This window comes from Ranitomeya imitator, chromosome 8, assembly GCF_032444005.1.
Source record: "Ranitomeya imitator isolate aRanImi1 chromosome 8, aRanImi1.pri, whole genome shotgun sequence".
In the NCBI taxonomy this organism is placed as follows: Eukaryota; Metazoa; Chordata; class Amphibia; order Anura; family Dendrobatidae; genus Ranitomeya; species Ranitomeya imitator.
Genome location: NC_091289.1, coordinates 143,104,774 through 143,122,395, shown reverse-complemented (window position 1 = coordinate 143,122,395; position 17,622 = coordinate 143,104,774). Strand labels below are relative to the sequence as shown.

Below are 17,622 nucleotides of genomic sequence, written 5' to 3'. Positions count from 1 at the left end.
CTCTGAGACGTGGAATCTCTGTAGACCGCAATACCTGAACCTATCCTAAACACAACTAAAGGCAGCTGTGGATTGCGCCTGACACTACCTATGCAACTCGGCACAGCCTGAGGAACTGACTAGCCTGAAGATAGAAATACAAGCCTGACTTGCCTCAGAGAAATACCCCAAAGGAAAAGGCAGCCCCCCACATATAATGACTGTTAGCAAGATGAAAAGACAAAACGTAGGGATGAAATAGATTCAGCAAAGTGAGGCCCGATATTCTAGATAGAGCGAGGATAGCAAAGAGAACTTTGCAGTCTACAAAAAACCCTAAAGCAAAAAACCACGCAAAGGGGGCAAAAAGACCCACCGTGCCGAACTAACGGCACGGCGGTACACCCTCTGCGTCTCAGAGCTTCCAGCAAAAACGAATAGACAAGCTGGACAGAAAAAACAGCAACAAAAGCAAAGAAGCACTAATCTAAGCAGAGCAGCAGGCCACAGGAAAGATCCAGAAGCTCAGATCCAACACTGGAACATTGACAAGGAGCAAGGAAGACAGAATCAGGTGGAGTTAAATAACAAGGCAGCCAACGAGCTCACCAGAACACCTGAGGGAGGAAGCCCAGAAGCTGCAGTACCACTTGTGACCACAGGAGTGAATTCAGCCACAGAATTCACAACAGAGGAAGAGGTTATTCCGTAGCTCTGATGACTACATCTAAACCGTACCCTAAGTCTTCTGAAGGGAAATACGCTACTGTTACTGTTGTGTTGGGTTAGCTTCGGACCCGTTTAATCGAAGCTGGTGGCGGCGATACCGTGTGCAGACTGTTGAGTGATGCTGTAGCGACTGCGGCGTTGATAATTATTGTTCCTGCCTGAGTGGGAGTAGTTATCGCGCCGCTGCAGCGTGCCCAATAGCCAGTACATAGCAGGCAGCCTTTCTGGCGACTAATTACCCAGGATGCAGTACCTAATCTGACCTGAGAGTAAGGGGGGCGCCAGAGAGCTGCAAGTGTTAAGTGGAACTGTAAGTGGGATATACATAAATCCCTGCAGTTTGTGGTATATTGAAAGCAGTGGGATACCTAGCATAAGCCCCTGCTGTAAACTAAGAGGTCAATAGCCTTGTGTGTGTTTTCTCATCACAATGCTAGCAGTGGAGGGATAACTAAGATAAGCCCCCCTGCACATGTGATAGGTGTCTGTTGGCCTAAAGTCACCCCGAATCGTGACAATTGGGGCCAGCGGTCAGGGGAATCCTACCATCCACCTCTCGTGTCTCCCTTTTCCTCATAGTTTGTAAGCTTGCGAGCAGGGCCCTCATTCCTCCTGGTATCTGTTTTGAACTGTATTTCTGTTATGCTGTAATGTCTATTATCTGTACAAGTCCCCTCTATAATTTGTAAAGCGCTGCGGAATATGTTGGCGCTATATAAATAAAAATTATTATTATTATTATTATTACATTGTGCACCGCTCCCCAAAATGTTTGAATTTTTTAAAACTGATTAGTTAGATGCAGGAAAATTGGGAAAGAGTGAAGATTTTACGAGAGTCAAATAGTGATGGCTAGGTAACTGGGTCCAAGCATCTCCAAAAAAAACAGGTCTTGTGGGGATATTTCTGGTAACAGAGATTAGTACCTACCACAGATGGTCCAAGAGAAGTCTTTAGGATTTTTGGTGCCCAAAACACATTGATGCATGTGGGGAATAAAGGGTAGGCTGCCTAATTCAAAACTCTCTGGATGAGGCCATATTTTGTTTCAATTAGCCAAGTCTGAGGGTGCCATACCTCCTTTATAGCTGTCAGATGAACAAGCTATGCCTTCTGACTCATACAGTTTAGCATTCAAGTGATTTCAATAAGTAGAGGGGAGAAAGATGCTACCAGAGAATAAAAGAATCAGGACCTTGAATTCAAACAGCTTGATCCTAATCTCCCTGGACATCTTCTATCAGCAAAAGTTGGAAGGTCCTTATTAGACACATTTGATGATAAGCAGATTTGATCAACTTTAGTCTCATGTGTATTGGGTCCTTAACAGCTTCATTTGGTCTGTAAGCACTCCGGTTTGAGAAACAAATTATGACGTGATTCCACAATTCCATAATTTTTCCTAAATATTGAGTAATTTCATATTTTATCCTCTACCTGTAAAAGGAAATCTCATTAATTAAAATAATTTATGGCATTTTCATGTTTTTCAATTTGTTTCACCAAGTCAGAACACTCAGTTATTAAAGGGAATCTCTCACCAAACTTTTGCCACCTAAGCTAAGAGCAGCATAATGGAGAAGCAGAGACTCTGATTCCAACGATGTATCATTTACTAGGCTTCTTGCTGTAGATTTGATAAAATCCCTGCAAGAGACTAGACTAGACTAGACTAGAAAGGGGCTTGAAAATCTGCTGCCAAGTAGGCCTCCATTTTCATGAGCTCTGTATAACCCCACACCTACCACTGATTGGTGGCAGCTTTCTTCCTATGTACAATGTACACAGAAATCTTCCAATCAGTGGTGTGGGCGGGGTAATACAAAGGTCAGCAGTCAGAGAACTGAAAGATCAGCAGCAGATAAAACAGTTTTTAATCAAAACTAGGGCAATCTACCCAGTAAGTGACACATCACTGGAATCAGGGTTTCTATGCCTAGATCATGCTGCTCTCAGGTGGAGTAGGAAAAATCAGGTGACAAATTCTCTTTAAGCAAATATAGTTTTCTGTCATATCTGTGTTATGGACAATTGGTACTAAATTAAAAAAAAAAGCTAGATGAACATCCTTTAAAGAGTCACTATCATTAAGTTTAGTTTTAAATGACAGGTATAACCTAACACATGTAGCAGATAAATGGGAAACTGGGACCTGAGACCCCAACTCTGTGTAAAGGCTCATAGACTTTTCAATCATACAATGTTAAATTTGTCTTAAATGGAACCTGTCAAATCTGCAGGCACCATGTTATAGATCATTCGGAGCTGAGTAGAACGATATATAGGTTGGTGAGAAAAGATTCAGTATAACCTGCATTTTAATAATTTAATCCTTGGCTCTTTCTGGGCTTTTTGGTCCAGTGGGCGGTCCTATCAGAGACTGACAGCTGTCTCTGTATGCACATTTACATAAAGAAAGCTGTCAGTCACTGATAGGACCGCCCACTGGACCAAAAAGCCCAGAAAGAGCCCAAGATTAAATGAATAAAAAACAGGTTATACTGAATCTTTTCTCATAAAGCTATATGTCAATCTGCTCAGCTCACCTTGCTCTACAACATGGTGCCTGCAGATCGGATGGCATTTCCATAGTGATACGTTTCCTTTAAGTAAAAGCAATGAGATGCCTTATAGTTATCGCTAAAGTTCTCGTACTAGAAACTGGTCTAGAAACAATGTGATGAAAAAAGAAAAAAGTGAGAACATTTCACTCCTAACCAGAGTCCAGACAGAGTGAGAGTTCGAATGCAAAGTAAGGGCAGAGATCTTACGAGCACAAGAAGTTATTTATCAAGATACTGGAACCATCTCTTCGTAGGGGAAGACTGATGTATAAATCTTTAAGGCTTTCTTAGGTCCTCGTTTAGAGTAAAGTATTTGGCCATCAGCTAGCCTAAACAGCTAGAGGCTTCAGAAAGGGAGGAGGAGAAGTAAGAGCGGGGAAGCCACATGTGGAACTAATTACTCACGTGGAGGCCATGACAAAGACCATTTCTCCAGACTTATCATGGGGGCTTCACTTTCAGGAAGTGCCTATAATTACTGTTCAGGTCTAGCAGAGCAGCCTACACATATCTGGCAAAAGCAGGACTAAAACAAGAAAAAAAAAAGGATGACGTGAAAAACGAGACGTAGTAGTTGTCCCGAAGATTTTTTTATTTATTTTTTTAAAACCACCCATATACGCTATGAATTACTTAACCCCTTCAGCGCAAGTTGTGTATCTATAAAAGTCTGCGCTCGTTCCTTGCTATATCCTACAACTTCCCTAAGCCGGAGAGATTACGCCACATCCAAAAACAAATCAACTGCTATTTCTTCCTGTCATATACTAAAACAATGCGAAAAGAAAAAGGGTCAAATCCCTTTGCTCGCGTTCATTTGGCTGCTCTTTAGCGGCAGATCGGGGGTTATTTTATTATTTTTTTTAGCACAGCTTTTCCATTCTGGGGCCCACTTCCTGCCTCGCTCAAGCAAAAAGGAAAAAAAAAATCTGGCTTGAAGATGAAATGACTGCTTAACATTACACTAAAACATCTGGTACCATTTTCTACACAGACCTATGTCTTTAGCACGAGCAACCCTAGCTGTCTCTCCTCTAGCACAGTGCATACCCAAACCTCCCAAGGGTGACATCATCCCATATATGGACTCTCAAGCCCTGCCCTCCCCCTTTTCCTGGTCCTAAATTCATTGCCAGATCCCCAGTTTACTGCAAATGTGCCACGTCAAGACTGGGAATCAGAACACTTTCTGTGACTTTCTGTGTCTATGCTGGTAGTTTTCGAGGGGTACCAAGAGGAAAAAAAGGACTATTTTTCTATTTTTTAAAAAAAATATTTTTCAACCCTTTGGGCAAAAACCAGCAAACGGGAAAATGTTACGAAAGAAGACTGAAAACGGGATTTTAACCAAAAAAACGGAGAAATTTTGTGTTCCAGTGAAAAAGCCTGCTCCGTCGCCCCAGTGTTCAGACTACCTGTTCAGGACAATGCTGTTGTACAGTAGTCTGCACATTGGTTAGACTGGGTATGGGTCAGCAACGACATGGATTTACAGGGGGGACGCCAAATGCCGTGGAGGGGTGACTTAGTGTTCCTCCTTTTAAGCTGTTCATGTGAAGTTTTTCTCTTTTCTCCAGGTTTTGCCCATAGGGAAATAGGAAAAAAGGACAGAAGGACTCCGAAGTGGTGCCGGGTGAAGGCATACTGGTAAGGCCTAACTTTGGAAGAACACCTGGCCAGTAATCTATTGGAAATTGATTATCAATATTATCAGCCTTATATACTGCAGCATGGGCGTAATGGAAAAATGAAATAAATGTGATTGTCCCATCAGTCTCTTGGATCATTCTGCCGGAGTCAAACCCTGTGCCTTAGTATTGAGTTCAGTACTTTCTATACATCTTCCAAAGTAACTGTCGTTGCTTTAGCAGGAAGAATTACAAACTTTATCTAACTATATATATATATAGGCACAATTTGACTCTTTTCAGCAGAATAAGGGTAAATACCAATACAATGATAAATCTGTTGTGTGGAGTAAAGTTTGTGAGATGGGAAATGGTAAGAAGTGAATCAGCAACAGATAAATGATGTGTGTTGCAAGTCAGTGTAAATCCTAAGTTATTATTACGAGAGCACAATATCTGGAGGCTGTATGATCATTTCATTTTTTTTTTTTAGTTAAACATTCACTTAACAATGTTCATAAAAGAAATAACCAAAAATTGTAAGATATGACAAATTACTAAGACACCAGTGGAGGCTAAAGGAAATGGAAAAAAAAAAAGTAAGCTAGTAATGTAAAATCATATTTGGAAATCTATTTAGAATTTTCTTTATGTATGCTTTACGACAGATTAACCACAAATAACCGGATCTTTTCCTTTTTATTCTCATCAGTTAAAAGTTAAAAATGTAAATTTTCAACGACATATTTAGATTAACTTTTATTGCAGCATATAATCCTGTGTAATATGTATTTATTAGTTATGCATATCTAACTAGCCATTTTCACCAATACGTGAATATACATAGATGTGTGTATAAATATATATGTATATATCTATGAATATGATTATATATATATATATATATATATATATATACACACACACACACTGTGAATTTGTGTATATATTTCTATACACACAATGTATATACATTTATGTATATATACTATATATAAATATATACATACACTATATTGTGTATTTGTATATATGTTTATATATACTGTATATGTATATGCACACACCATGTACATGTATTTATATATCTATACTATATATAGTGCATTTGCATATATGTTTACATATATATGTGTATATATATACAGACACTATGTACATGTATCTATGTGCACATATGCTAAGTGTATATGTATTTATTTATTCTCTTTCTCATGTAGAATAAAGTGCTGTTTGAGTTTAGCTAACTCAATATTATTAGATCAGGATTCATTTACAATGTGTTTTCGACAAAATCATTTTTTTTTCCATTTCCTTTTTTTTTTTTACCAAAGCTTTAGATTTGCACTCATACAAACAAATGATCTAACAAGAGTAAGGAACCCAGTAAGCAGCTGTAATAGCAGCATGGGAGCCTACAGGCATCTGGACACCAATCTAGCGCCAACAATTGAAAGAGTAAATCCAATAGGTCATGGCTATAAGCAGAGTAGAGATTTCAATAGGCTGTACAGAGCAGATTTTCACACATGCTTTACTTAACATGAAGATATGTATGTATGTATATAATAATATAATAATAATTTTTATTTATATAGCGCCAACATATTCCGCAGCGCTTTACAAATTATAATATATATATTATTATTTTTATTTCACCTTTGATAGACATACTTATTAAAGCAATGTTACATTTAAAAAAATGTAATGGAAATAAATTAAAACTAAACCGTTATTATTGTAATGAGGGGTAGAAAGGAATAATCGAGGGGGAGTAAGATGGGAATAATAACTTGTAGTAAATGAATATACTATGGTATATACAAAATGGCATTAGCTACTTTACATACATATATGTATACTAAGCGGAAAGGTTTACAAAGTACTAGCCCTTCTTAACGCATTTCCCTGCACTGCACACTTTCTGGAAAGGTATCAAACAAAGTTAAACTTTGCCCTTAATTATAACGGGAAGTCAGCTTTGGAGAAGAAAGCTTCCATATGTCACCCTCATGCTCCCCATCTGTTAGCATGGCCATAGCGCTTCCTGTCTGCAGCTGGCCTCCTAGACCCCTACAAATATGTTTATACAAACTAATAGAGAACTTCAGGTAACTAATCTTATCTGTGGCTCAGCAGACCACACACAGTGCGCACATCTGTAGAATAGACTCCAACAAGGAAGACATCAGATTATCAAAAAAGCCAGACAGTCCTACCACAGCATCTGTAATATCGCCAAAAGGGACATTGTAACATAGCATCTCTGTATAGAATATGTATAGTGCATACTTACTAGGTGCACATTACCCCTCTCACTAAATAATAATCTGCACTAGAACGATAGATGAGCAAGGGGCCAACAAAAACCAAGGTCAGTACAGACATCCAGTGTCATGGCCTCAATGTGCTGCACAATTGTAGGGCAGGAGGCCCCGACATTTTGCAGACTCCTCATGGGAAAGCGCTTGGTATAGCCTTCCTTCTAAATCCCATTCATGAATAACAGCTGTCTCTTCAATTTTCACAGTTTTATCCTTTCCTGTATTGTTCTTCTTAATGTGCAAGACACATTCCATATTGGTCTTATTAGCGGTGCGCTAATACTGACCGCCTGAAACTATGAAACTGCATATTTACTACCAAATTACATTTGTGAAAATATATTAAAAAAATAACATTTATGTAGAGTTTTTATCCCCTTCAATTTTAAATAGAGCAGTTTGGGATTGTACTTAAATGTGCATATATTTGTATGTATGGGTATATATGTATATATATACACACACACACACATACACATATATACTCATAGAATCACTGTAAAAAGATAATTATTAGAACCCAAAAAGGGGGCAGCACATCCAAACTAGTGAAAGAGTGAGGATCCCCTTTATACACCAGTACACGCATATATATATATATATATATATATATATATATATATATATATATATATATATATATAAACAAAATTTAAAAAAATCATATATATATATATATATATACACTTTTCTTATTTTGTTTCATTTTTTTCTATTTTCTTTCTCCCTTTTCTGCCTTATTACATTACACTTCAAAGAATAAAATTAACACATTCACTATTAAGAACATATAATAATTACGGTAATAACGGTTGTTGTTAGGTATTATCACTTGTAAATATTTTTTTTTTAGAGTTAGTACACTTGCACTAATTACTGTAACCCTTGTGTAGCATTTTTGCATGTTTTCTGTACATTTCCTCATTCACATATAATGACAGTGTTTATAAAAAATGATGTGAAGAATCTACTGTTGTTTGTTGGCGGTGACAATGCCACGCTGCAAATTAAAACTACGGTACGCTGGGAACTGTTGGTCTTTCTGCTTGTAATGTCTTGTATTTCATGGAGAATAAAGTGTAATTTATCAGTTTCAAACTTCTGTAATGCAATGTATGTTTTTTTAAAACCAATATCTTGTGATCTTCCTTGTACCCATTGTCTGCGATAATCATCAAAGTGCTAAGTGAGACGTAGGCTCCTTCCTATCAGCATGTGCCGATGGAATCCTCGTGGGACTGGCTGGAAGGAGTTGTCATGTGTCTGCCTGTCTACACTTGCTGTGCAGAACATCCTCTCACCTGTACAGCAGGCACAGACAGGCAGTCACATGACAACCCAGCCTGAGGGACTACCGGCCAGTGGCAGCATCCACATCATGACTTACAGTACCACAGCCTCAGCTGCAACTACAACACAAGAGCCGTTTCATTCTGTCAACTGAAAAACCACCTGTACTCGACATTTTTATTAGTTCTAATGCCTTTCCTATATGGTCTCCTGAGAGACAAGCTGCAAAGACCTGACATAATGGTGCTGACCTCACAATAAAAACACCTTCTGCCACCTTGTTGCACTGCTTTATTAGATATCATCGTCCTGTTTGTAAAGCAAATATTACTGGTAAATAGTCAAAATACAAGTAATCAGAAGAAATTATCGCATTATTGTAAAAAAAAAAAAAAGCCTCAATACTAAAACAGTGCAAATGAAAACTACAAAGGTCCCAACCTGAATTTAGAATTCTAATTTTGCCAATTCAGAAGGAATCAAAGTCATCTTTATAAAGAATATATTTGTGCTATATTCCATATTCATATAATTAATGCACAAAGAATAATGAGCGTGAAGATACCAGGTGAAAGGCGCTCCCATGATAGCAGATGTAATCAAATTACCAAAAAAGTACCAGAAGAATAAAATAGAAGTAAAAAAAAAAAAAAAAGAGTTTCGGCTGTATCCAGCCTTCTTCAGGTGCTCCAGATACCTGAAGAAGCCTGGATACAGCCGAAACATTTTTATTTTATTCCTCTGGTATGTTTTTGGTAATTTGATTACATCTGCTATCGTGGGAGCTCCCTTCACCTTGTATCTTCATCCTCATTACGAACTGCCAGAATTCCCTTGGAAGAATTTCTATCAGCACACCAGGTCGGCTGCACCTATTGGATTTATTTCATGCATTTTTCGGAGTTGCGCCCAAATATGCACAACTCCATCAGGTGAGCAGATCCCCTCTCTTTTTTTAAACATATTGCTCTCAGAAGGCGCCATCCTCTCTCCTTTTCCCCTTAAGGGAATTCCACTATTGGAATATAAACCATAATAGAATTATAAACACATAATTAGCAGTAAAGGTAAATATAATGGGAATTTTCTGTACGAATACATGTCCTATAAGCCATAATTACTAATTGTACAATATATATAAAACTAGTGATGCAACCAGAAAAAAACAATTTTGCATTTGCCTGCAAAAACTCAAAATTAAGTATAATGGAGATTTTTTTTAATCATATTTGCGCTGCCATATTTATGTTTCCCCATGTCAATGGTGTGAAAATCAATTCAACTATGGCAAAAATAGCAGCAAAAGTTGCAATGGACTTCATCCATTCAGTGGCACAATGCCAGTTTACAACAGTTGTTTCACTAGACGCCAATGTAGTAGTAGGAGCAGTAGTGCAATATTTTCATTGATACAATGCCATGGTCACACTTAAACAGTCAATGTAAATCATGCATTACTACGAGAGTCGGAATGAGACTTCTATTCCAATTATTTCTCAAGTCAAGAAATTGTGCAAAGGTCGCATTGTAGTACTAGAGGCATATAGCTGCTTTGTAGACATCCAGTGCCCAACAGATGACAATGAGGGACACAAAATTAAAGCAAATCAGTCCCCAGATTTCATACAAAGTGCATACATTGTTAAACAGATTTTCTAAACCTGATGAGGCTGCTATACTTACGTTAAAAAATCCAGCTTTATAATCCTCAACATTTTAGTTGTTAGGCAAAAATGCTCCATTTGAGTTATATATATATATATATATATATATATATATATTAATATTAGTGAACCCTTTATAGGCTTATATCAAAATTGTCACATAGATTTTCAAAGTAAGTACACTAGCCTTATCAGGTTTAAGAGACTTCATTATTAATCTATACATTTTGCATTGTGAAATCTAGTAATAGATCTGCTTTAAAGTACTTTGTGTTGTATTAAGTTTATGAAAAAAAAAGTACTCCTTTACTGAAATGAAGTAGTGTTCCAAAATCCAAAGCATGTGTTTTCTGGGAATTAAAAGAAAAAAAAAAGGTAATGCTTGAATGTAAACTGAAGCCGGCAGAGGGCCTCCTTAATTGGGCTCATTCCAGTGGTGAGGGTTATGAGTGACAGCTAAAGGATAACAGAGCCTTTATTTTCATGGCTCGTTGGGGGCCCTCTGTTTGCAGAGGGTAACAACACTACACACCAGATGTTCTCATTTTCAAATTCCAACTGGAAAACTCACGACATCGTGTAAAATGCATTCCAGATCAATGTAGACATTTTATTTTTTTTTATTAATAGAAAACATAGAGCAGAAAATGTGGAAGAGTAATCCGTGTGGCCTTAAAGAATTAAGAAATAATTTTTTTTTTATATCTACTTTGGCCAGAGACGCTAATTGAATTTCATTAATGTTTAGCTTTCAATCAGCAATGAAGAAACAATGGACTCTGCTACAAATAAATACCGTCAGGTCCAGCATTTACGAGACATGTAATGCCTTGGCTTGCCTGGAAAGTGCATTTTTTATTCTTGTAAAAATCACCTAAAACTATATATATATATATATATATATATATATATATATATATATAGTGGGGCAAAAAAGTATTTAGTCAGTCAGCAATAGTACAAGTTCCACCACTTAAAAAGATGAGAGGCGTCTGTAATTTACATCATAGGTAGACCTCAACTATGGGAGACAAACTGAGAAAACAAAATCCAGAAAATCACATTGCCTGTTTTTTTAACATTTTATTTGCATATTATAGTGGAAAATAAGTATTTGGTCAGAAACAAAATTTCATCTCAATACTTTGTAATATATCCTTTGTTGGCAATGACAGAGGTCAAACGTTTTCTGTAAGTCTTCACAAGGTTGCCACACACTGTTGTTGGTATGTTGGCCCATTCCTCCATGCAGATCTCCTCTAGAGCAGTGATGTTTTTGGCTTTTCGCTTGGCAACACGGACTTTCAACTCCCTCCAAAGGTTTTCTATAGGGTTGAGATCTGGAGACTGGCTAGGCCACTCCAGGACCTTGAAATGCTTCTTACGAAGCCACTCCTTCGTTGCCCTGGCGGTGTGCTTTGGATCATTGTCATGTTGAAAGACCCAGCCACGTTTCATCTTCAATGCCCTTGCTGATGGAAGGAGGTTTGCACTCAAAATCTCACGATACATGGCCCCATTCATTCTTTCATGTACCCGGATCAGTCGTCCTGGCCCCTTTGCAGAGAAACAGCCCCAAAGCATGATGTTTCCACCACCATGCTTTACAGTAGGTATGGTGTTTGATGGATACAACTCAGTATTCTTTTTCCTCCAAACACGACAAGTTGTGTTTCTACCAAACAGTTCCAGTTTGGTTTCATCAGACCATAGGACATTCTCCCAAAACTCCTCTGGATCATCCAAATGCTCTCTAGCAAACTTCAGACGGGCCCGGACATGTACTGGCTTAAGCAGTGGGACACGTCTGGCACTGCAGGATCTGAGTCCATGGTGGCGTAGTGTGTTACTTATGGTAGGCCTTGTTACATTGGTCCCAGCTCTCTGCAGTTCATTCACTAGGTCCCCCCGCGTGGTTCTGAGATTTTTGCTCACCGTTCTTGTGATCATTCTGACCCCACGGGGTGGGATTTTGCGTGGAGCCCCAGATCGAGGGAGATTATCAGTGGTCTTGTATGTCTTCCATTTTCTAATTATTGCTCCCACTGTTGATTTCTGCACTCCAAGCTGGTTGGCTATTGCAGATTCAGTCTTCCCAGCCTGGTGCAGGGCTACAATTTTGTTTCTGGTGTCCTTTGACAGCTCTTTGGTCTTCACCATAGTGGAGTTTGGAGTCAGACTGTTTGAGGGTGTGCACAGGTGTCTTTTTATACTGATAACAAGATTAAACAGGTGCCATTACTACAGGTAATGAGTGGAGGAAAGAGGAGACTCTTAAAGAAGAAGTTACAGGTCTGTGAGAGCCAGAAATCTTGATTGTTTGTTTCTGACCAAATACTTATTTTCCACCATAATATGCAAAAAAAATGATAAAAAAACAGACAATGTGATTTTCTGGATTTTTTTTCTCAGTTTGTCTCCCATAGTTGAGGTCTACCTATGATGTAAATTACAGACGCCTCTCATCTTTCTAAGTGGTGGAACTTGCACTATTGCTGACTGACTAAATACTTTTTTGCCCCACTGTATGTATATATATATATATATATACACACTATGCCGTAACCTAGAAAGTAAGTAAATATTTACAAACATAAAAGATACAAAGAAACAATAGACAGTTACATTATTTCTTTACATACATTCATAGAAGCCAAGAATTTACTTTGTTAGATCCTCATTGGTGGTCAATGACTGACAATTTTGGCTGCTTCATTGATACGTTTTGGATTTTTGACATTTGAGAGCCATGAGCAAATATTACCTCTCCCGTATGAAGTTATATAAATTGTTTTTCTGGAGTCTCAAGGGAACATGAAGATAAATCCCTCTGCGTTCATTACCAAAGACTTCATTATGGAAAAAAAATAATTGCATTGAATAGCTAAAAAATATTAGTAATGCAACATGTTGATATTTTGTAAACATTTCCACATCAGTTTAATAAGCTTTCTTAGTGTAACAGAGAAAATATTACTTTACTCGTGATTTGTTTATTTTCTAAAATGTCCCTAAAATAACCTCAACTTATAGGGGTTCTCTTATAATAAACATTTATGGTATATCCATAGCATCAATATCTCAAAGGTAAAGGTCAAAATTCTGGGACTTCTACCCATCAGGGGAACAGGGATCCCCTCCTGACAAGTTTGTCTATTTCCGTAACTCCCACAGACATGAATGGAGAGAGCACAGAATAACTGTGATTGTGGGAACAGTGCAAGAAATCCCCCATCTACCAAACATTTATGGATATTCTGCGGATATTTCGCAAGTATCAATGCTGGGAACCTCTTTTTTAGATGCAGTAGTTATATTTTAAACTCTTAAATTGGTTTCCTCTTTCAGAATTCTGCATGCCATTGGTGTGTCTGTTAAAAATAATTGAAACAATGGTACTCAAACTCTTCCAGTCTAGTAGTGGGTCTCCTTGCTGCTCCAGTTATTGTTTACTGGCTGCAGGTCAACAACGCTGCAGCTAATCATTGGGCTCAGCGGCTCTGCTGATGTAAACAGCACAAGCCACTGATTGGCTGCAACTCTGCTGATGTCATGTCACCGCTGCCGACGGTAAACAACCACCAGAGCAGCGGCAGCAATGCAGTACCCGACCCGGAAGGGGCAAGCGCCACCATTATTTATTTATTTGTATATTGTTTATTTTTGAGCATTTAATAACATATTAACATTTTGATTGAACCACATTATCAGTCGTGACAGTTATATTTCTATTATTTTAATTCAGGGATTCCCAGAATTCTGGGGGGGGCGGAAAACCCCTTTAAGTTCCCATTTACATGGCATGGCTGTCAGCCGTACACTTCCTTTACAGGCAGATATTTCCTTTCTTCCAACTCCAAAATACACATAAATGCTCCACTAAGCCTTTTCTAGGGAGATAGCAAAAATCCGCTGTCTGACGGCTCTTGGTGACAGCAATTTTCTTCCCTGGAAACAATAGGATATTGTATTTTGGCCCATAATATGGAGGAGATTAAGAAAGAGCCCTGTACACCAATGCTATATGGTTTTAGGACATGTTGTTCCTTCTCCAACATGGACATCACGGTGGAGAAGGAGCATAACCTAAAACCATATAGCAAAGTTCCTATACACATTTAATCTCTAGAGAAACTTCAAAACTCCTCACCTCATCATCTTTATACCAAGAGAGGCTTTCGGCGGTGAGAATAAACCAGTAGTCCTTGGAACCTCCTTTCATGAGACTGATGTTGCTTATAGTTAACCATCCTTTCCGAATTACCTGCACAGAATTAATAAAGTTGAATTTCAGATTTCTCTAATTGTGACTTTGATAACATGACAAAATAAACACAAATGAACGTGGATATATTTTATAAACTTTTATATATGTGGATAAAGTTCAGACAGCTGATCATCATAATATTCAAAATTCCGTTAACCATCAATGTTGTCCTACACAACTTTTAGGGGTTTTGTTATCCGGAGTGGCTAACTCTTATATGATCGCTGCAGTCTAGAATCCTTCTGATTCCACCTTCTGTACATTTATAACATTGTTTCCCTCTTTATCTCTCTCCTAAACCCTTTTTATTTTCATTTTTGTTCTATTTCTTCTCTTTGAATTAAGCCTGCTTTCTCGTCATCAGTAGTGATCACTCGTTCCTACTGCTGATTCTTTTAGTGTTCTCTATGATTCGCTCTACAGTATTTATATACCAGTTGTTGAGCCACTACTTCTTAATAGAACATTACTTAGTATTCTAGTGTGAACAATATATTTTCTGCATTGTTCTCTGGACAATAAACAATGTCCATTTTAACACTGCATTGGGTAGGAGAGGCTTTGCAATTTATTGATTTATTTTTCAAAAGAGAAAATTACTGATGGTTAAAACTGAAATACTGACCAAACACTGATGAAAATTGGATCCAAAATACTGATAAATATCGTTTCTCTTTTCCGCATGAAAAAAATCACTGATGTCTGAATGAAGCCTTAGTACATTTTTCCTCTACTTCCTTTCTCCTGATTTATATGTTATATGTCCCCAAGTGTATACTGCCTTAGTTGATGGCAACGTGACAGATCCTATTCTAGCAGGGTGTCACTTGTCAATTTGGTGCAGTTTTCTTAAACTAACACTTTATTAGCTGCAGCATTGACAGACTTCAAGGATCACATCAATGACAGGCACAAGAGAAGAAATCCTCCATATTCCTGAGGAGTGAGCTCCTTCCACCCATTAGTTGCTGATTGACAGCTTTTTGTCATTTCTTATGTGGGAATCAAGAATGCTGAGGACTCCTGAGCAGACAGCACGAGCCTTGCACCAACACTGGTAACAAATTATAATATTTATTTGAAGATTGGGATTAATGAAACTACTGGGACACAAGCTACAGTAAATATCAACAGCAAAGTTCAAAACATGAGTGCGTTCCACCTTCTACCCATAAAACATATACTGTTTCCTTTAATAGATTTTTGCTTCATTTGGTCATTATTCAAATCTAGACCTTGTAATGACATCACGAAAAAAGTTATAGGTACATTCTGAATCATCTTGATGAAATATATTGTGCTGATATTCTAACAACGTGCTCTGGTGCCAGTTCGTTGCTGCCAATCTGAGCTGGCAAGAGAGTGCGTGCTGTCATTGTGCACATTGCACAGAGCACATGGACTAGTCCCGCCACTGAAACAAGCGTCGCTGATACCTTTGTTTCAGGGATGGAGAAGGGGCTGAGGCTGTGCCTCCAGCATGCACTGAGATTCTCAAGCAAAGAATCATCAAAAAGGAAGTGAAAACAAATAGGAAAACAGACAGTGTAACTAGAGAAGGACAGTGGAGTACCGCCAATGGCGGCAAACCACGTAGCCCTATGGGGCCTGTGAGTCGGATGGGTTGGTGACAGTGCTGGCACCTAGCCCATCCTCTCACCATCATACTTTCAGATGTATCAGCATCATTGGCCTGGATGAAAATACCGTTGAAATCAATGATGGGAGAGGGAGCAATAAGCTAACGCCCCTTCTCCCATCATTGCCCCTCTGCATCTGATCTCTTTGATGTCTCGGTACAGAGAACGCGATGATATCACTATAGTGTGCCCTCTGTGCTGAGTAGTGCAGAGGGTCATAAGATGTGCAGGAGAGACCAGAGCAATGGGAAACGGGGAGAGGCGAGTATTTATTTTGTGGGGTTCATAATAATGTATGGAGGACTACATGGGACCTATAATAATGAATGTAGGACTATATGGGGACCATAATAATGTATGGAGGACAATATTGGGCCCATAATACTGTATGGAGGAGTATATAGCGCCCAAAATACTGTATGTAGGACTATGTGGGGCTCATAATACTGTGTAGAGGACTATGTGGGGCCCATAATACTGTATAGAGGATTATGTGGGGCCCATAATGCTGTATAGAGGACTATGTGGGGCCCATAATACTGTATAGAGGATTATGTGGGGCCCGTAATGCTGTATAGAGGACTATGTGGGGCCCATAATATTGTATGGATGACTATGTGGGGTCCATAATGTAATGACCAGGCCGAATGCTCCCTGTTATCCACCCCCACACGGTGTCCGCAGCCGAAGGAATTATGACACACATCGCTCTTGGGGATAACAGTTGCTTTTACTTCAGCAGGAACAGGAATTATAACTTGGAACAAATAAGGAACAGTCTCTCATGAGTAGTCCACAGCAATTACAGTTAACACTTAGATACTGAGATGTGATTGGGGTCTGGAGCTTGAAGAGCACTGGACAGAGTATTTTGGTATATTACAGAAGGAGGTAGACGCAGCAATTAGAGGTTACAGACCTGTACTCGGGGTTAGTTCCACAGTGTGTCATGGCACAGGTGAATGTAAAAACTGTGTGAAACCAGTCAGAAAAACTTCAGAATGATGTCTGTACAGGTTAGAGAGGTAACTCAGATCTTGAGGTAAAAACAGCCTCCATGTGTGTTCTTCTCTCCCTGAAGGCATCCCTCAAACTAAAGAACATTCTAGATGTGCCTGGAAAACAGCTCCTCCTATTGACCATGTGACTAGGAGTCGGCCAATAGGACACCGAATTCACATCTCAGATCCTTACAAAACAATAATTATGAGCCATTGTACACTTTCATCATTAGATGGAGCCAAAACACCGCAAATGAGAAACGCATTGCATCTAAAATGGAGGTGACTAAAGATGGAGAATTACAGCTCACAAATGCAGGGGATAATGTAGAGGGGCGGGTTAGAGTGAGCTGTAGTGTACGGAACCCACTCACAATCCAGGATTACTTAAAGTGACGTACACACTCTGGACTGGGTCACTACACATAATGCTGTATAGAGGACTGTGTGGGACCTTAATACTGTATGGAGCACTGTCTGTGGCCCATAATACTGTATGTAAAACTATGTGGAGACCATAATACTTTATGGAAGAA

The 17,622-nt window shown here is 38.6% G+C and overlaps 1 protein-coding gene across 1 annotated transcript in view; it reads right to left on the bottom strand.

Annotated features, from left to right (window-relative positions):
• Positions 1-17,622, bottom strand: part of DNM3 (dynamin 3) — a 481,981-nt gene that overhangs the window by 341,513 nt on the left and 122,846 nt on the right. Inside the window, exon 12 of the mRNA XM_069737623.1 lies at positions 14,329-14,442. Within this exon, the coding sequence (XP_069593724.1) occupies positions 14,329-14,442 (114 nt within the window). The remainder of the gene's footprint in view (positions 1-14,328; positions 14,443-17,622) is intronic.